The following is a 22,360-nucleotide window of genomic DNA, read 5'->3' as shown; positions in this document are numbered from 1 at the left end:
CACTATCATCCTGTCAGAAGATGTTAAGTTGTATTCAAAATCTGTCATACTGTAACTGTATAACCTTCACTAATTTATTAAACAGACCTCAGTTAAGTCTTTAACATTAAGACTGATAAAATTCCTCTAAAATCATTTATAGATTAAACAAAAGCATATATATAACAATAACTTTCTAGTCCACATATGTTATCAATTTTCTTTCCATACATTCTGTGCTTTCTGTGCTTGAATGAACTGTTTCTGTTAAACTTAATAAAATGTAGATTATGAAAATTAAATAAATGAAATGAATACTTACAAGTTCATGGATATCAGTTTTAAAGATAGAATGTACTCCAATAATAAAGGGTGTTGGGGAACTTAGAACTTCTAGTAGCTGAGCTGGTAGAATGGGAATATAAGGATAGCTGGCAAAGAAAAAAAACCCAAAAAGACAAATATATTAATTTTGCTATATTAAAACATTTTTCTTTAATTTTATGCTGTAGAACTTAACATTACCTATATTTTAAAAACGTGAATAATATTTGCATGTTTGTCAATACTAAAGTTTTGTTTGTTTTGTTTTGGGGCTATACCTGGCGGTGCTCAGGGTTTACTCTTGGCTCTAAACACAGGAATCACTTTTGGCAGGCTCAGGGACCAGATGGATGCTGGGATCAAATCCAGGCTGGCCGCATGAAGGCAAGCACCCTACCTGATGTACTATTGCTCTGTCCCTAAAAATTCTCAAGTTAAAAGAATTTGTATGTGATATGATCAGATATAAAGTAAACGGAAAGTAGATCAGGTTCCTTATCTCTCTCCATCTAGGCCATCTTACAGTTTTTTAATTTTATTTGAAAATTTTGCTTTAGTTTTAAAAAAAGTTTTCTTTGGAGGCCACACCTGGCTGTGCCTGGGGCTTATTTCTGGCTCTGTGCTCAGAGTTTATTCCTGGTGGTACTTCAGGGATCATATATGGTGCTAGGGATGGCACCCAGCTCAGTAGTGCACAAAGCAAGCACCCTGCCCACTGTACTATTTCTGCAACACCAGGAGCCACCCACCCACCCACCCTCCCTCCCTCCCTCCCTCCCTCCTCCCTCCCTCTCTCCTCCCTTACCTCTCTCCCTCATTTGTTATTTTTTGGGGGTGGGTGGGTGGGTGGGGTTTGAGCCACAACCAGTGATGCTCAGGGGTTACTCCTTGCTCTGTACTCATGAATTACTCCCGGCAGTGCTTTGGGAAGCTGGGGATTGAACCTGGGTTGGCCACATTTTAGGCAAGTGCCTGACCTGCTATATTATCTCTCAAGCCATGAAGTCATTTTTTTTTCTTATATATCAGATTGTCACACTATCTTGACAGCCCACCCTTATATTGGTGAAAATTTGTCTATCATACAAATTCAATTTTATTAAACACATTTCAAATTAAATATTTTCTTCAAATTTTTGAATTGAAAAAAATGATTAAGTACAAAAATAAAAGCCTAAAAAACTTTTCTTAGCATTAAGAACAAGCAGACTAATTTTTTTTTTAAAAATCTGAAGATAGCAATTTTTTTCTGGTTTCTATAACTTAACTTTCCTAGCATTATCATTATTATAGTAATAAGACTATATTAGAATAAAATAGTCCACTTATAAGAATAACTAGGCACCACTGTTTCAACCGTTTTGTCTTTTACTTCTTTCTATGGAAATTTTTAACATCCCTCCAAAAGAGAATGACACTCCATGTATTCAATTCAGTTCTGACAATTATAAAGCATAATCACATACATTTGTTCTCCTTCCTACTGTATTATTGGAACCAAGTCAAAGATGTCTTATTATGCATACCTAGGCTGGAGCGATAGCACAGCAGGTAGGGCGTTCGCCTTACAAGTGGCCAACATGGCCGACCCGAGTTCGATTCCTCCGCCCCTCTCAGAGAGCCCGGCAAGCTACCGAGAGTATTCGATATGCCAGACACAGTAACAACAAAGTCTCCAATGGAGACGTTACTGGGACCGCTCGAGCAAATCAATGATCAACGGGAGGGCCTTTATTATTATTATTATTATTATTATTAAATACTTCAGTAACTATGCATAAAACATAATATACATGAGAACCATAAACACTATTATGACTACACCAATTAATAACAATTTAAGGTCAAATAATCAGATGGCACTAACTTAATACCTTTTCGGCAACTATATACAAAAAAAATGCAGACTATACTATTCAAAGACACTTAATGTCACTGAATTTACCAACTCTCAGTAATAGACAACTTGGAAAATTCAAATCCTAGGCTAGATTTCTATTAAATTTATGATTCACTAACAATATAACTTTGAAAATATACCTGTGGTTGAAAATTATTGTGTTTTGACATTCTGAGTGATCATCAAACAAGTAATAAACAATTTGGGAATAAATAAAAATACCAAGTAAAAAAACCTCACCTATATTTAAGAGGAAACATTAAAGATTCCAAGGCTCTACAAGCATCACTAAGTCTCTGGAAACTTGCAGAATGGAAGAGAACTTTATTTTCTGTGAGGACTGCACAAAAGAGGCTGAGAACATTTTGAATTCCTGAAAACACAAAAGCAAATGCTTAACAAATGAATTTTACATGTACTGCCAACAAACATAGACTTAGAGTGACATGGAATGAAAAAGGCAATATTTTTAAAATCTTGGAGGGAAAATATTTGGTTAAACTCTAAATTCCTATAATCTTTGAGTATTTGTTTTCTCAAACTTTCAGTTTTGTTTGTCTTTATTCCTCAAACCATTCTAGTCACTCTCACGAACATAGTTGTTCGGAAATAAAATACACTATTACTTACTTGACAACTTCATCTCAAGGTCTATACTTAAAATTCTTATTTTAGATGTTTATATTTTGCTAATAACTTCACTCGCTTCACTCACTTCAGATACCACTATTGTCTGGTATTAATATAGCCATACAAGCTTTATTAAAAAATTTCTGGCATATCTTTTCCCTTTTTTCTTCAATCTTTCTTTCTGCCTTATAAATGTCATGTAGCTGACATATTTTTCTTATATAAATTTTAATGACTAAAGCATATGATGTGTTAAAGACATATTTAAAATACAATAGTGAAGTAAGATGAATCAAATGTTTAAATGTCAAATAATTATGAGATATTTGGGAAATGGACAAACTTGTTTTCTTGCAAGTTATAAATTTTTCATTAATTGCCTCTATCTTTAGTATCACTGTCATGGAAAAAACACAGTATACACCTTAAAAACCAAGTTATTGAAGCTAGAGAGATAACAGTGTGTAAGGCAGTTTGGCTTGCACATGGCCAACCTGGGTTCAATCCCCAGCACCACATATGGTGCCCCAAGACTGCCAGGAGTGATCCCTGAGTGCAGAGACAGTAGTAAGTCTTGAACACAGCTGGATGTGACCCAGAAACAAACAAAAATCAGTCATTACCTTCAATTAAAAAATTATCTTCACTATTCTTTCTTTAAAAGATACTGTTACTTGTTATAAGGAAAATGCAAATGAAAAAGACAGTAAAGTATCATCTCACACCAGTGAGAATGGCATATATATAAAAACAAAACAAAACAAAAACCAGAGTTGGTGGGAATGTATGAAAAAGAACCCCCCTTTCAATGTTAGTAGAAAAGTCATCTACGGAAATCAGCCTCTGTGAAGACTTACTTTAAAACAAAGAATAAACAAGCCCAAACTACAGCTAGTGAACTTTAGTAGATGCTCTGTCATTCCAGGTGAGGCTAGTCTGATACCACTGGACGTACTCAAACAGGAAGCAAAGCCCTTCCCTTCTGGTTTGGTCCAAGCAGCCTCCACATCTAATCAGTGCCATATTAAGTGGGACCACACAAAAAAGTGAACCCTGAACACAGTCAGGTGTAGCCCCAAAACAATGTCCAAAGTTGAGGAGCAAGGGCAACCAAACCAAGAGGAACAAAAGGTCTCAGTGAAAATAGACTCAAAAGCAAATGTATACCCTAAGACATAATGAAAAAATCCAAAGATTGAGACACAATATTGAAAGTAGTAATATGAAAAAAGGAACTTACAAAGAAAAGCCCACAAAATATACAGAAGATTTACTGTAAATTTACTGTAAAGCAAGAAGAGAATGAAAGGTTACAGTACAAAAACTCAACAAATGATCACCTTTCCAAGAATATTCAGCTAGATTATCACACAGATTTGAAGGAATGATGAGAATCGTATGGACAGGCAACAGCTTAGGGAATTCATAGCCTTGAAACCAGTTTAGCAAGAAGCATTAAAAGAGCTCCTTGAGAGGACAAAAAAAACTTCACAAATGTAGCAATGAGTATGGCACTCGCAAATGGTGCATATGGCTGCCCTCTACTAGATTAAGAAAAGTTATGTTTATTCCTAGTAGGGGATTTGTACATTTTTAATAATGAATTAATATCTCATTTATATTGACTTTTATGTCTAGTCAGTTTTTTTTACACAGGGGATTTTTATTGCATTCTTCTACTTAATGCAGACACTTAAGCATTATTTATAATATTTACTAATATAAAACCAGTATTCCCTTTCTTAGCATAAACACTTTGCACTTTTATATGCCTATTCATATTTTCCCAACTAAATTTTCTTAATTATATTCACTTTTACTAAATTTCACATTTTTAGGTGTTGCTTATTTCATGGAAACTCTAAAATATATTAGCACAAAAGTTTTGAAAAATGCTTTATCACAGGGAAGATATGATAATTACAGTATGATCCAAGTAAAAACTAAAATATTTAATGCACTGCATCTTAGGTGCTAGAGTTGAAATTTAGCTATGCAAGTGAGATTAAGTAGTATACTATATTGAATGACTGAAATTTAGTTACACAGGTTAAAATCATATAGCAATCAATCATCACAAATAGACGTCTACTAATTTATTTGTTGATAATACCATTTGCCATTCTTTTAAGTTCTGTTGGAACAAGTAATATAAAATTTGTTATAGCCTGCAAGGAGGCAAGCTGGGGGTTGGGAAAGACATGGGGTCATTTAGGGGGGAAGAAAACACTGGCAGTGGGGTTGGTATTGAAATGCTGTATGCCAGAAACTTTATTATGAACAACTTTGTAAATTATGGTTTCTTAATAAAAAGTAAAAGGAAAAAACAGAAAACAAAGAGTAGAGCTTCCACATGACCCTGTGATATCATTTCTTGGCTTCTACCCCAAAGACACTATTATTAATTTGGAAACATTTATACACCTCTATGTTCATTGCAGTACTAAGTACAATAGCCAGGTTATAGAAACAACCCAAATATACAACAACAGATTAATGGATAAAGATGTTGTGGTATATATAAACATATTCACAACACTACAAAATTGTAAGAAAAGATAAAAGCTTAGTTTGCTGTGACTTGAATAGATCTGGAGCTCATTCATGTTAAGTTAGAGGAAGAAGAATAAATATAAAATGATCTCATACATGGGCTGGAGCGACAGCACAGCAGGTAGGGCGTTTGCCTTACATGCAGTCAACCTGGCCAAGCCTGGTTCAATTCCTCCGCCCCTCTCGGAGAGCCCGGCAAGCTACTGAATGTATCTCACCCGCACAGTAAAGCCTGACAAGCTACCCGTGACGTATTCAATATGCCAAACACAGTAACAACAAGTCTCAAAATGGAGATGTTACTGGGCCCGCTAGAGCAAATCAATGAACAACGGGAGGACAGTGTTTGTTTTGTTTGATCTCATGTATCTGTGGTATACTGAGAAACAAAATAAGGGAATAGACGATATTAAATGAGTTTAAACCCATACACCTTGATTGCAAAATAGAGATTATCAAGTGGGGTTGGGGGCAAGAGGCACACTAGTGATATGTACAGGAACGGTGACGGAAGGTCTTGAGCAATTTGGTGGTGGTGGTACTGAAGTAATCACAAAATTGACACTTATTGTAACCATGCTACCAGAATTACTATTAAAAAATTTAAAGAAGATATAAATGGGGCTAGGATATAGCTTAAAGAACTGGAATGCATGTTTCGCATATAGGAATCTCAAGTGCATGCATGCTTGGGTCCCTAGGGTCCCTAGTACTCCATGTACTCCTCCCCTGCAAAAAAAGATATAAAAAATATGATTCTACTTAATTTTTTCTCATGGTTCAACAAATATCCTAAAATATCATGCTTCTGTATACTTGGACATTAGAGGCCACAAAATAATAATATACATATGTATAGCTCACAAAGGAGAGTGAGGGATTATTTTTCTCATTAAATTTTGTTTAAATGGCTCTCAAAATCTGTAAGATCTTTGTTCAAGTTGTTTTCACAAAAAAGTACCAATTTAAAGTAGACTATATACCGAACATGGTTGCCACTCAATGCCTCTTTTGCAAACCACAGCACCCAAAAGGAGAGAGAGAACAAAAGGGAATGCCCTGACACAGAGGCAGGGTGGGATGGGGGATAGGGGGTGGAAGGGATACTGGGATCAGTGGTGGTGGAGAATGGGCATGGTGGAGGGATGAGTACTCAATCATCGCATAACTGAAACCCAAGGACAAAAATTTGTAAGTCTACAACTATACCTCATGGTGTTTCACTAATAAAAAATTTTTAAAATGTTATTGATCAAAAAATATATAATTTGTAAATGATCCACTCAAAAGAAAATTCTGTAATGATTTTACACAAGTATAAAGAGTGTTTTTAGAAATACTTCTATAGAAACTCTTTCTACATATGAAATAAATGGAAAAGTATACCTATACTATCTGGTGCCCTCTCGAGCAAATCGATGAACAACCAGAAGACAGTGCTACAGTGCTACTGTCAAATGTTTCCAATTATTTGTCAATGTTTCTAATCACATTTTGTAATTCTCCCTAAATGCTATGTACAACAATGCCAATAATTCCAATGACCTGGCTCTCCTATATGTAGGTATGAACATCACTAAAAATCATAAATAGGAAAAAAAGTACCAATTTTAAAAATGAATAACTTATAACTGATAAACACACACAACAAAGCAAGTGGTTTACAAAACATTTTTATTTTATTCTGAGACATTCTATGAGACACATTATTATTAACTAAAGTTAAATGGCCAATTGAGACAAATAGCTCTGAGACATTGTTCTGCCACTGATTAATACTGGTATGGCAGGTACTAAAGAAGATATACATTTAGTCTTTCTGGACAGACATGGTGAACTTGCCAGTTCTGGCTGCTTTCTTGCCCACTGCCTTGAGGACACTCACTGCAAACGTCTGCCTCTAATCATGAACAACTGAATGACCCAGAAGAGGGCAGTCCAAAAAGCTTTCAACACTCATGAGCTTGCCAGGAATCATATCAATGATGGCATCATCATTATCATCATATTTCATGAACTTGGGACCATCTTTCAGCTTTTTTCCAAAATAATGATCAATCTTCTTCAGCACAAGTGAACTTGCGAGCAGTGTGAGCTGTGTGACAGTCCGGCACAGGTACATATCCAGCACCAACTTGGCAGATGGTTCAGAATAATTAAGCATCTGAGCTGTGAAGCCGCTGTGTCCATTAAGGATCACTGTTGCTGTCACCAGTCACACTGCCACAATAAAATCTCTTAGTAGATGTGCTCTTGATATTGAGCCCATGTTGTCTCCAGAAAGAACTTTACTTGAAGCCTCGTGATGTATTTCAACAGTATTCACTTCAGTATTCACTAACACTGACTGGAGCAATGTGTGAGTATGCCAGGAGTGAGAACACCCATCTCAATTTGATCCACAGGGGCAGAACCAGTACTTCTGGATTTCTATCATCCTGGATAAACAGAGGTTTATCAATTGGACAAATTTGGCAGGATGTAAACCAGAGTTTCAAATGGTGTGGTTCTACTGGCACTACCAACCTTCTGGGTGACTTTCCAAGCTCTTGGACCATGTCATGTGAGCACTTGGCTCCACCATAATGTCACCACTACAAGAAGAAATTGGCAAGATTTTAATGGAGATGCTACCTTCCTCATTTCCTCATATCTTTTCTGATTGTAGGATGGTTTGGCAGAATCCATTTTGTTAATACTCACATCTAATGGTTTCATACCCAGTGTGTAAGCAGAAGGGCATGCTTGCAGATTTTCCCATTCTCGGGGATATCTTATTTAATTCAAATTAACCAACACCACTAGCAGTAATTAGGATATCACAGTGAGCTGGAAATACACCTGTAGTTGTGTTCTGATAAAGTCTTCTTGTCCGGGGCATCCATGTGGGTCACATAGTAGTCATTGGTCTTGCATTTCCATAGAGAGATGTCCATATGAGGATATCATGCTCACGTTCAGCTGTTTATCTAAAACTCGGGCATACTTCAAAGAGCTTATTTTCATCTTCGCAGGCTTCTTATCAACAGTTCTTTTGTTGAGCCCAAAATGTCCATAAATCAGATGATAAGTAGTGGTAGCCTTGTCAGGACTTACATGTCCAATGACAAAGAGGTTGAGTCTTTTTCTTTCCTTTTCCATTTTGCTTAAGTTTACCTGCTATGTTTCTGTAACCTGTGTTCTCACAGGAAACCCAATGTGAAAAAGCTGGAAAGTTCAGGTTAATGTGAAGCTGTTCTTGAGGCTTATTTTGGCAATGGCTCTATTGCTTCTACAAGAATATCACCACTGAATTTTACCATCTCTTCCATTTTAAGCTTTTCTGTTTAAGGACTGTCACTGTCCTCCCATTGTTCATCAATTTGCTTGAGTGGGCCCAGTAACGTCTCCATTGTGACAATTGTTACTGTGTTTGGCATATCGAATAAGTCACAGGTAGCTTGCCAGGTTTTGCCGTGCAGGCAAGCTACTCTCTTTGCCGTGCAGGCAAGCTACTCTCGGTAGCTTGCCGGGCTCTATGAGAGGGGAGGAATCGAACTCAAGCCGGCCACGTTGGCTGCGTGCAAGGCAAACGCCCTACACCCTGTGCTATCGCCCAGCTAAGACCTGAGAGCTGCAATTACAAAAATAGAAAGCAAACCATGCATTTATGGTTTCACCTTTCCAGTAGTTGGGATCACTAGTTTTACCATCAACATGTTACACTTTCTCCAGCTTTGGGACTAAGCTCTTTATCTTTTGCATGTTCTTTTCTGGCCTTTCTGTTGGTAGTTAGGACTATAACTTTGCTTCTGAGAGGTCTTTATTTTTACTGACATTAGATTGGTCTTTGTGGTTGACTCTTAAATTCACCTGTCTATTCAACTATAAGGAAATTTTTTAAACTCTAGGATGATCCTTATTTAATATAATTTTTACTTCACTAACAAAATCCCTTGAAATAATAAAAAATTTTGCCAGTTTGATACCTGTGCTTCTAGATGGTCAAAGCTTACAGTAAATAAGGATGTTTAAGGGTCATGATCCTTAAATAGAACAAAAACAATCTTAAGGCTTTTGCCCACTTAATGGTGTTCCTTGAAGTTCCTTTAGCTATCATCAATTTCTTATAATCTTTTTCTCTCTCCTAATTACAAGAAATTACACTGCTCTATCTTCAAATTCACTGATTCTTTCTTCTTCTCAATCTGGTGTGATAATAAAACCCTTGACTACTTTTTAGCTTTGTTTGGAATTTCTTAGATTAGCTATAACTTTGTTGAAATTCTCACTCTGCTTATGCTTTGTTGTCCCAACCTTGATACACATTTTTATGACAATTATTTTGAGCTCTCAGTCAAGTAAATCACTTTTGTCCATTTCATTAACATTAACTTATGAAGATTTACTTATAAAGATTCATTCTTTTGTTCAGAACATATTTGTTACTTGTATTTTCCTTGATTCTTGTGTTGGTTTCTGTGTGTTAGTTAAAAGAGCTACCTCTTAGACTTCAGAGACTGTTTCTATAGGAGATAAACCATGAACTTTGTTAGTCCAGCTGAGGCTGATTAGAAATCAGTCCCTAAGGCAGCAGCTGAGAAGGAGGTGTGCATGGTCCCTCTGCACTTAGTCTAAACTGGATAGTAATACCAAGTGCTTGGACACTCATCAAGACAAGATTCTTCACTGGATATCATCTTGCAGGACTTTCAAATACAAACTCCGTTGGCATTTCACAGCAAGGTGCTTTGGAGGTTTGTTCACAAGATGGGAATCTTAAAAGTACATGTATAAGGTATGCAGTACAAACCTTCTGCTCTGCCTGGCAGTTGAAAAGAGAATAGAAAATTTGTCAGTTTGGAGCGGGAGGTTCTCTCTTCATTGTATGGTGTCATGCAAGTAGTAGAAATTGTTTCATTTTGTTGGGGGGCACAACAGCAATGCTCAGTGGTTAATTCTGGCTCTGTATTCAGGAATTACTCCTGATGGGGCTTGGAGTACCATATGGGGTACTGGGGATCAAACCTCGGTCTCTTGCGTGCAAGGCAAGTGCCCTACCTCCTGTACTATCTCTCCAGCCCCACAAGTAATGGAGTTTATTGCAAGCAAGTATCTCAACCTTTCCAACTGATTTTTATGTGAGTATTTTCTTAGGAATTCAATGCGAGCAAGCTTACACTGTGTATTTTTTCTGGGAAAATTGCTTAATGTATAGCATTAGATTCAGTGTGCTCATGGAAGGGAGCAAAATTAAGGAAGCTTTTGTGTTGCCATGTAGGCCTAGAATCTCTAGACATTTTATAACTCTCATTTCCAGGATTTTGCTATTCAGTTTCTGCCACTAGCCCTAGCTACTACTGTATTCTGGAAAAACAGTTTTAAAACTTTTATTTCCTATTTGATTCAGTAATATTTTTACTAAAAAATGAGGTTTGTAAATTGAGCTTGCTACTCTACTGGGCAATAAGTCTGCTGGATTTATGGCTAGTCTTCCCCTGGTGAAACTAGGTCTGCATACAAGGCAAGTACCTTACCTACTGTATTATCTTTCCAACCCCTTCAATTTTGTTAATCCAACATTCTATAAACTCATTAATACCCATAATTACTTTTGGTATCACACAAATTCTAGATTTAGACAAGGAGCACTCATTTAACTTAGTTTCTTGTACATGAGCCTTCCTTTTTCAACTCTTTCTTACTTTCTAGTCTAACAAAATAATCCAAAACTCATACCATATCTGCCCAATCCTTGTTCTAAATTAAGCCATTTTTACCAGGCTTTGTTTCTTTTGTTTTGGGGTCACACCTGGTGGTGCTCAGAGCTTCCTTGCTGGCTGTGCACTCAAGAATCAAGCCTGGTAGGATCAGGAAACTATATGGGATGCTGGGATCAAACCCAGGTCGGCCGTGCACAAAGCAAGTGCCTTAGCCATTGTACCAATTCTCCAGACCCCTATCTTTGTTTCTAGACCATGTCTGCAGAATTAACCGGGAAATATATTCATCTACATATAACTTTATAAATACACATACTTGTCTGAACATATTACATGTATAGTCTCTCTCTAACACACACACACACACACACACACACATCTGAAAAACTCTGTGTCCACATTGTTACTTTTAATTCCAATTCACCTCCAAAAGATTGCGCCACTAATCCAACACATTAGTTCTAAGTAATTTCTTTCAGAGACATGTCTGAATCCTAACAACATAATCATATTTGTCATTTGCTAAATCTTGGATTACAAATAAAATAGTTGCATATTTCTTCAGCCATTCTAACTAGAAGAGCAAATGAACTAAAAAGTATTTCACTGCAACTTTCTCCTCATACTTATCAAAAACTAAGGTTAGGTGGTCACTATTAATAAATTTAATTTTTCCTCATTAATGTAATTATATCATTGACTTTTTTGATTGTGAATGTTTTCAATTAAAATTTTCCCATAATGATTGATTCTTGTTTTCTGAGTATTTAAGATCTAAACATACTTCTAGAAATCAAAACAATATAAAAGGACCTGGCCAGAAGGTTCACTCATTCACTGAATCAACAATATTATAACCAAAGTTGATATCCAGTTTTTTTAATTTACTATGATTATGTAAGATATTGTTGGAAGAAGATAGATGATGGATGTATGGACATTTGAGGGTTCGGCACTAATTTAGCAACATTGAGAATAAAAGTATTTTAAAAATATGTATTAGAAAAGTATGTGCCTGTATCAGCTTCCAAAGATTGCTATAACAAATCACCACAGACCTGAGGGTTTAAAACAAGATAGATTATTTTATACTTCATGAGGTCAGAAATCCTACTCATGACTTTTTCAGCTCCTAACAACTTTCCACATTTCTTGTCTAAAGAGGTCCTTCCATATTCAAAGCTAGCAAAAGAGTTGTTCTCACTTATCTGACACTGACTCTTCCCTCCTTCCATTTTAAGAGCCCCTGTGACTACACTGGGTTCACCTAAGGGAATTGACCCTTCAGTTTAATTTTAAACCTGAAAGAAATCCATGTGTACACACACACACACACACACACACACACACACACACACACACACACAAAGACTAAGACTGAAAGAGCAAAGTGTACTAACAGACCTATAAGGCACTTTTTCCTGAAGATTTCTTTCTCTACTCCTTTTGGAACCCTCTATAATCACGGTCACGGTCCTCCCATTGTTCAGTGATTTACTCAACCGGGCCCAGTAACGCCTCCATTGTGAGACTTGTTATTACTGTGTTTGGCATACTGAATACGTCACGGTAGCTTGCCAGGCTTTGCTGTGGGGCTGGAATGATAGCACAGCGGTAGAGCATTTGCCTTGCTCACAGCCGGCCCACCCGAGCCGGGTTAGATTCCTCCACCTCTCTCGGAGAGCCCGGCAAGCTACCTCTATAATCATCTAAGAAAAAAAATAATACATTCTGATAATCCATTATAAAGCAAAATTTATAGTTGGTTCATTTAGCATCAAATAAATTGTGAAGGAAAGCATGCAATTATGAGTAGAGACCCTATTCTGACAATAGTAAAAACAGTTTATTATATCAAGAGGTGAAATATATTATACCTACTAAGACAGTATATATGTAAACATATTTCATATTTTAGAAGTAAACTGATACAACATTTTAGGGTTTTAAAGGGTATGTTTTTAATTATCAGAAAATAATGCAATATAACAAGAATATATGTCTAAATTAAGAATTAAATTTTGTGTTCTTAAATATTACATCCTTTCTTAAGTTTTTAATAATTTCAAGTGGTCTTTTTAAAACACAAGAATATTTACTACTGACATGCTTTTTTGCTGTGTTTATAGTTACATATTTGTTCAGAAATCAATTTCACAATCATTTCCCAACACAACCTGTATTTCCTAATTTGGTAATCAATGTCTATCAAAGCTGCACAGATAAAGCTGCACAGTAAAGGAGATAATATGAGAAATAAACATTTCAGTGATAACTACTACTGGTTTCACTACAATAGTACATATATATCGTGTTGGTCACTACATTTTGACAAATTATTTCCTAATTTCTGCTTTTCTCTAGAGGTTAAATTCTAAAATTATAGTACTAACACCAGCAAAAGTATTTTGTTTCTTTTGCAGGAGGAACTGTTCTCCAGAAACCTCTGAAAAATAAATGAATAAATCCTATGAATGAATAGTATGTTGCATTATGCATTACCTTTCAAATGAGCAAACTGCGAAATTGTATGTCATAATCTCAAAACAGGATATATTCCAAAATGTCTTAAATATTATCATTTTTTCTGGTCAATTCATAACAGAGAAAAGACTATAATAATGATCATGGCATAATAAAAGGTATAAAAGGGAAAATTTCTCATTAGTTGATTAATACTTATTAAGTCTATATTTCTTGGCATCGGGAATCTATCAATGGAAAAAGGCAAGATCCTGTCCTCACAGGGTAACTAATCATCATATAGGTTATGTAGCTTAGTATTGTAATTATCATTGAAAGACAATGTTTAGTATTTATTACAGATGTTATTAAAATATATTAGAAATCAAAATATTTTAAGTAAAAATAGCTAAGAATATTAATCAAGTAACCATGTAAACACAGGCTTACTTAAGTATGACATGGATCAAATACTTTATGCACATACAAACAGATTTAGTAATGTGACAAACCTTCAATGTAGGACAAAACACATTTGCAGGCCAGAATTCAAACCTGAAATTGTATATAGCACAAGAAATAATCCAGAAATGATCAATCAAAAATGTATAAAAATGTACTTCACATTTTCTTCATTAACATAAGAACTGGTCTCTGGGTCCAGGTGAATCATATCAGATCATTTCAATACCAAATGGTCCAGATTCCCAGTCGTGACCACTCTGACTAGGTTGATTTTTTTTTTTTCGGTGTGGTGACACTCAGCAGTGGTCAGGGCTTATTTATGGCTCTATATTCAGGAATCATTCCTGGCAGGGCTTGGGAGACCATATTTGGTGCCAGGGATAGAATCCAAGTTGGCTGCTTTCAAGGTAAGCACACTACCTGTTGTACTATCTCTCCAGCCCCTGACTATGTTCTTAATGGTACTTTTGCATCTAAATTTAAGAAACTGGGCAATGGTGTAAGGTAATGGGCACTCTGGTGATGGGAGTGCAGTTGGTACATAGATAACATAAACCGTAACACTATTATAATAATCAAAACTTAAATATTCACAGAGACATGAAAATAATAAAATAAATCTAAGGCACCAGAAGTAAATAGGATCTTAGGAGAAACAAAAGAAAATGAGATTACTGAAAAACAGGAGACATTTGTTCCTTTGAAAGTGAATGGAACATCAGGAACAAGTCCATTTCTCATAAACATTGTCTTCGTGAGATTCAGCTGTAGTCTGACTTTTCCACACTCACGGTCGAAGTCGGCCAGCATTTGTGCTGCTTGGCTAAGGTTTTATTAGAACAATGTCATCAGCAAAGCGAAGGTGGTGTCGTTGCTGACCATCTTTCTTCATTCCCATTCCTTCCCATTCCAGTTATCACATGACATTCTCAAGGGTGACACTGAAGAGTTTTGGTGAAATGGTATCACCCTCCGAAACCTTCGCTTGACATGGATGACTACTTCCTTGTAGAATGGTGAGATCCTGGGTGAATCCGTAATACAACTCATGGAGGATCCTGATGTATTGAGTTTGAACGCCCTGTTTGGCTAGGACTTCAATGACTGCTTCAGTCTCAACAGAATCAAAGGCCTTCTTTAAATCAATGAACGTTAGACAGAGCGGGGTTTTGAACTCCCAAGAAACCTCAATGAACTTGGTTACTATGTGGTTATGGTCAATCATGCTGAATCCTTTTTGGAACCCAGTTTGCTCACATGGTTGTCCTTCATTGACTGTCTGTACTTTCAATGCACATATGCTGGCATTGGATGCATCTATCAAGGACCTGATGGTGCAAGCACAAAAGATCAAGTACAGCATCATTGGTCTGACTGAGACAAGAAGGTATCAATCACATCATGCCATTTTCGACACTGAAGAAGCACTGTTCCTTGGAACATGTGACAAAAGAGGCATCCGTGGTGTCAGTGTCCTTGTCAAGGTGAACTTGGCCATGAGCATTGATTCATTCTAATGCCTAACAACCCAAATTAGATGATTACACTTGAACAGATGTGGCTCACTGTCAGCAGTTTCTGTCTTCATTGTCTATGCACCAACATCTAACTACTATGAAGAAGAAATTGAGAAGTTCTACATGGAGCTGGAGAAGTTCTATAAAGAAGACCACACCTTCTACAAGATCATTGTCAGTGATTTTAATACCAAGGTAGGACCAAGAAGATCAGTCAAAGAACTCCACAGCGGGACCCATCACCTAGAATGGACCGAACAGGGTGAGAGACTGTCTGTGTTCATCATGTCGACCAATCCATGGTAACTCGCAGTTCCAGAAGGCCAGAGTCTAAACATTCGACATGGCAGTCTCCCGGTGGACGGTTCCACAATGAAATTGACCACATCATATTCAATGGATGGTTTTGCCTGACCTATGTAGCTGTTGTCCCAAAATTCCAAACAGGATTGGACCACCATCTCCTTCGTGCAAAATTCTACTTCATGGAGTGGGGAGAAAGGGCTGCAAAGTTTAGGAAGAGAACTCCCCGAATGACCACCAGCTGGGAGCTCTTTGGCACTATTGTGGCAACATGGAAAGATGCCGTCATTGACAACATTGGCAAAGAATACGATCGACTGGTTCAGCACCTCCATGATTGTGCGAGGAACACCAAGAGAGAGATAGCCACAAAAAGATGCCTGTCTTCGAAAACTCTCGAGCTCTTCAGCAATGTGGCTTGGTGCAAGCGAACGTCCGAGTTCGCAAAGCAGTGCAGAGAAGTGATAAAGGAAGACCTCAGAGAAAGAAGAGCAGCAGCGCTGGCAGATGCAGCAGAAGCTGGGAAAAGTATTTGCAATGACTGCCTGTCCTCCAACTACAAGACCAAGATGACTGCCCTCCGACATCCTGATGGATCTATCACATCATAGAGTATAATTACGAAAACCCAGATGGCAGCATGTGGTTCTCAACCTTTCAGTACATGTGGACAGGCACTGGTCCATTGATTGGCAGTTGAAAACCCCAGTTAGTTAAGCAGTAATAACTATTCCATGAGCCAGCAAGAAATTTTTGTGGGCTGGCCCTACTCCACAGATCAGTAAATGAAAATCAATATTCTACACACATAGGATATAAAGACAGTATAGCCGACTGGATCCACAGTCTTACATACACAGTCTACTGTTGACCAAGATGTCACTAAGCTACACACATTGTAGAATGGTAATTATCTAAAGGTCAAAGGTGGGAGAAATGTTAGTCAATGGCACAAATTTCAAGTGAAAGTTTGTGGGAACAAATATATACCATGTGATTGCAATTAGCAATACTGTATTATATACTAAGATGTTGTGAAAAAAGATCTTAAATGTTATCAACACATTTTACTGAATAATGAAATAATGTTGACCTCAGAGTCAGAGAGATCTAATTCTCCCACCCTGAGCTGTATGACTAATTTGACCTAGAGTGGTAAGAGACAGAATGTGGGTCAAGTGCCACTAGTCATGTATGGGGGTGGGAGAATTAGGATCTCCCTGACTATGTCTCCAACCAATCTTGACTTCCTTATTAGACTCCAACCATACTGCTCTATAAGGTAACCCTGCCAATATACTATTGCTTCCTTTTCATGGGATGCTTTTTTGAGCAAAAAAATAAATATATATATATGGTTTAAGTTGTAGAAACAAAATTATAGACTCACTAGAAATATATAGGAAGCTAAACCCAATAATCGTTATTAGTAATAAAAATGACATAAGGAGATGGAGTTGTTAATTAACCTTATTCTGGTAATCATTTCATAATATATAAGTTGATGAGATAAGTACAGTGTTACACCATAAACTTAATATGTTATATCTCAATATAGGTGGGGGAAAATATAAAAAATACATGATGTAAGACCAATGTCGTAACTATGTAAACAGTAATGGTAGCACGAAGCCCGAGATCATTTGATGGTGACATTCTGGAAAATGACTAGAAAAGGAATGGGGAGATAGCTCAAATGGATAGAATATATACTTGGCATGTTCAATCCCCAGCACTGCCAAGTTCCCCAAACACTGCTAGAAGTATTTCTCTCTACCCTCTAGCAATGTCAGGTATTTAAAAATAACAACGTGAATCTAGAAGAATATTCTGTAGCACCTAGTGCTGAGCATTTCGAAATGATTTTGAAACTTTTTGAAATTCTGAAATTTTTAAACTCAAATTATAGGTGAAGAAATATAACAAAATATCCTAGGAATTCCACAAAAATTTGGTCAAGGAGGTATACCTGAGTTAAACAATAATGGATTAGGTAAAAACATTACATGGGCAATAAAAGCATGTTCTCATAAACACAATACCATTAACACTACAGTTTTTTGTAGTACAACACAAATTTTCAAGTAAACAAATGTATTTCACAATAGATGTGATAAGGAACAAAGAAAAAAACAAAAACAAGGGCAAGTAAGATATGAAATGATTAACAGGAAATTAGGGGAAATGAGGTGGGTGATGGCAGAAGTCCATATATTTCAGGCAAACACAGAGCCCTCTGGAACTGTGAAAACAAATCCATTATAACAATCCTTAGAGAGAAGAACCAAGGAAATGCTATCATTACATTTAGACCTCTCACAGGAAAACTAGTCAAGGCTACAAAAGAATCTTAGCCTTATCTGTTTCCTGTCTGTGCTTTGTTAGATTCAGTACCATACTAAGCGACTCCCAACCCAGTTAGTGAGTCCTGATAATGGTCTAATATTGGCCTCCAAAAACAATCCAACCAAAATGAATGGTGATAAGAGCATGTATTTAGGCAGAATTATCAGTACCACATGCTCCGCAAACTATACTGCATATAGGGTTGCTTTAGAGACATCTTTCTTTCTCTACTGCTTTCTTATCTTATTCTTTCCCCGAAAAAGCAAAATTTGCATATGTAAGCAAAAGATAATTAAACTCAAAATACTACAGAGTAAAATAATGAAATCTGATCTTCTGATGACAAATAACTGCATTTTAACATATTTCATCTGTGTACAGAACCTCCAAGTGGGATATGACTACATTTTCAGTATGACTAGTATATTTATTTATTCACTCAATAAACACTAATGTGTTCAGCGTTGAAGGCCCAATACCAGACATTGAGGGCACAAAGAATAAAAAAAGGTAGTTCTTGAAATTCAGGGAATCTCCCTATTTAACAGGGAAAGTGTAGGGTAGAAATTGCATACTATCCTGGAAGACATCTGGGAATTAAATATCAAACTTTAATTGTCCAACATTTTTTTGTTAAATGAGGAAAATAAGATGTCTGGTTTGTTCTAAAACAGTAATTCCAAATAAGGACAAATAACTTTACAATTAAAATATTTTATCATATGATATTTTATCACATGATATTCCTGGACTGCATGGCTGTGTGACACATCATAAGACAATCCCTACCCATTTTCCATAATTACTATACCATATGTGATGGACTTCAGACAGTAGACAACAAATCATAGAGGGAAATATATATATGTATTATATGCACCTCTTGGAGAGCCTGGCAAGTTACTGAGAGTATCCCGCCCACACAGCAGAGCCTGGCAAGCGACCCGTGGCATATTCGATATGCTAAAAACAGTAACAATAACGGGTCTCATTCCCCTGACCCTGAAAACACCTCCAATACGGCACCATTGGGAAAGACGAGTAAGGAGAGGCTGCTAAAATCTCAGGGCTGAGACAAATAAAGACATTACTGGTGACCGCTCGAGTAAATCGATGAATAATGGGATGACAGTGATACAGTGATAGAGTGATGATAAAACATATATGGAAAATTATACAAATAAAATGTAAGGCTTAATGAATTGTAAGTAATCCTAGAAGTCCCCTCCATTTATGAATTCTCTCTCTCTCTCCCCACCTCATTCCCAAACCCCAACCCATGCCACGCCCACAGGGGACTGAACCCAGGGCTTGATATATGCTGATACACTGAGCCATATCCTATGCTCAAATACAGCCTGTCTTTTAAATCTCTTAATACTGAGGTGCTTCCTCCATTCTTTTCCTTATAATGTGTTAAAGAACCTGAAGCATTTGATAAATACAGTTCTGAAAGTCTGAGTTTTGACAATTATACTCTTTTGGAACAGTTCAGTGTGTTCTCTATCTTTTGTATTTCCTATAATCAAATGAATTTTTAAAGCATTTGGCAAAACTACAGGTAGTTTTCTGACAAGCCTTCTGTCCATTTAACTTCTGTCCTTCCATTGTTCATCGATTTGCTCGAGTGGGCCCAGTAATGTCTCCATTGGAGACTTTGTTATTACTGTGTTTGGCATATCGAATGCATCATGGGTAGCTTGCCAGGCTCTGCAGGGCGGGCGAGATACTCTCGGGAGCTTGCCAGGCTCTCCGAGAGGGGCGGAGGAATCGAACTCGGGTCAGCCATGTTGGCTGCGTGCAAGGCAAACACCCTACCCGCTGTGCTATCACTCCAGCCCCTCTGACAAGCCTACAGTACATAATATGCTTATATTCTAATAACTGTTCTTGAATCATTTCCACAGATGTGATAGCTGAGTCAAGTACCTTATCTACTGTGCTATCACCCTGGCCTTCATTTATGATAATTTCTTATGGTATGCCAATGCTTTTCAGTTTGATGTAGTGCCATTTCCTTACTTTGCTTTTTTTCTTTATTTTGCTTTTATTTCCTTTATTGTAGGCACTGAATCCCAAAGATCTACCAGGAACCAAGGGTAGGAAGTATACTGCCTATATTTTTTACTTCCTTAACTAAACTGTGCAGGCTTAGGGGAAAGGCTGACTGACTCGGTAAAGCAAAATTGTTCTTCTTACCCATTTCAATGTGTTGTTCTCACTTTTGCTGCTTATGTTGTTATGGTTTTATAGTGCCAGGAGCTGAATCCAATGTTCTCACTTCTGGTCACCTTTGATTAAGAAGTAAGGTAAAGGTAAAGGTAAAGGCCCTCCCGTTGATCGTCGATTTGCTCGAGCGGGCCCAGTAACGTCTCCATTGGAGACTTTGTTGTTACTGTGTCTGGCATATCGAATACTCTGGTAGCTTGCCAGGCTCTCCGAGAGGGGCGGAGGAATCGAACTCGGGTCGGCCATGTTGGCCGCTTGTAAGGCGAACGCCATACCCGCTGTGCTATCGCTCCAGCCCAAAGGTAAAAGGCCCTCCCGCTGATCGTCGATTTGCTCGAGCGGGCCCAGTAACGTCTCCATTGGAGACTTTGTTGTTACTGTGTCTGGCATATCGAATACTCTCAGTAGCTTGCCGGGCTCTCTGAGAGGGGCGGAGGAATCGAACTCGGGTCGGCCATGTTGGCTGCGTGCAAGGCGAACGCCCTACCCGCTGTGCTATTGCTCCTGCTTTTTAACTGGACTGGAATTCTTATCAAGGTATATTCTTCTGATTATATTTGTATATTTTAATTAAATTGCTCTTTCTGTGGGACTTCTTTATTTTACCTGTTTTCACTTTCAAATTTCTCAATTTTCATTCTATCTTCCTCACTATTTTAAATATCTTTGTCACTTCTCCCTTTGGTAACATCCTAACTCAATTTTCCTCTTCTCCATTAGACATATAAAACCTGTTGACCAAGTTTAGTCCAAAATCACGCAGTCCTCAGAGGAAATACTGGTCTGAAATACCTGACTCATTTTTCTAGGTTTTCTTACCCCCTTTAGGAAATTCTTTAATTGTCTCTGATGCTTTCAAGCAGATGTTGTTTATATTTTTATATCTTTCTAATAGACTTTGTTATGAAGGTCAGTCTGAATTACAAAAGCTACTAATACTAGAAGAATTTATAAATTTTATAAATTTATACTTCATAGCAATTTTTCTCAGTGGGAGTACGACTGATATTTGAGAAAAATTACTTCTGATGCACATACGTGATGCATGAAGAATGTTTAATATCCCTAGTCCAGGGCCTTAAATGTCAGTAATAATACCTCCCCCCTCCTCCTCCACAAATCATAGTGAAAACTCAAAAACATGACAGGTTTAATATAGCACTAATTAAATACAAGATAAATGATAGTACCTGGAATTGGAAAATTATTTTATTTTATAGCTTTGTATCTCTCTTCATGGTAAATTGTTCAATTAAGTGATCCTGCAGAGCAGTGTTTGGCAAAGTGGGTATTATCACCCCCTGCTCCAGAACACTAGAATGCTCAAGGGGAGTATTAGTAGCCTTGGGTGATTTGGAGGGCATTTTCTGTTTGCATACAGAAAATAGATTTCCAGTGGGGGGTGGAGGTGGGGAGAATGAGTGATTTTTTTCCTGAAAGGACACAGCCAAATAATTTTGGAATCCTCTGCTTTTAAAGTAGAGGTAGCACTGTAGCTCTGTCCTCCTGTTGTTCATCGATTAGCTTGAGCGGGCACCAGTAACATCTCCATTTTAAGATTTGTTGCTACTGTTTTTTTGGCATATTGAATACACCACGGGGAGCTTGCCAGGCTCTGCCATGTGGGCAGGATACTCTTGGTAGTTTGCTGGGCTCTCCAAGAGGGATAGAGGAATCAATCCTATGTCAGCTGCGTGCAAGGCAAACGTCCTACCCGCTGTACTATTGCTCTGATCTTATAAGTAGAGGTAAACCCTAAAAGTAAGCCCTTTCAAGAAATAAAAAGTCATATGATTAGAGTTTGGCTAAAATCAATTAAATTGTTTAGAAGAGACCATGGATAGGATACAGGTAGTCCAGGAACTGTTTAAAATAATTTCCCAGGCACCAAGAAGAAAGCTCAAAGGACTGGAGCACATGCTCTGCATGCAGGAGCTCTGGCTTTGATC

The 22,360-nt window shown here is 37.3% G+C and overlaps 1 protein-coding gene across 4 annotated transcripts in view; it reads right to left on the bottom strand.

The window, feature by feature from the left end:
• The window catches only part of SBF2 (SET binding factor 2), a 472,123-nt gene that overhangs the window by 206,840 nt on the left and 242,923 nt on the right, over positions 1–22,360 (bottom strand). For all 4 annotated transcript variants that reach the window (XM_056115864.1, XM_056115865.1, XM_056115866.1 and 1 more), the window contains exons 7-8: positions 2,444–2,576; positions 302–410 (exon numbers count right to left, since the gene is read on the bottom strand). In XM_056115864.1, the coding sequence (XP_055971839.1) occupies positions 302–410; positions 2,444–2,576 (242 nt within the window). The remainder of the gene's footprint in view (positions 1–301; positions 411–2,443; positions 2,577–22,360) is intronic.

Source organism: Sorex fumeus, unplaced genomic scaffold (genome assembly GCF_029834395.1).
Source record: "Sorex fumeus unplaced genomic scaffold, SorFum_2.1 ptg000030l, whole genome shotgun sequence".
In the NCBI taxonomy this organism is placed as follows: Eukaryota; Metazoa; Chordata; class Mammalia; order Eulipotyphla; family Soricidae; genus Sorex; species Sorex fumeus.
The sequence above is the reverse complement of the archived record's forward strand: the minus strand, read 5'-3'. Positions and strand labels throughout refer to the sequence as shown.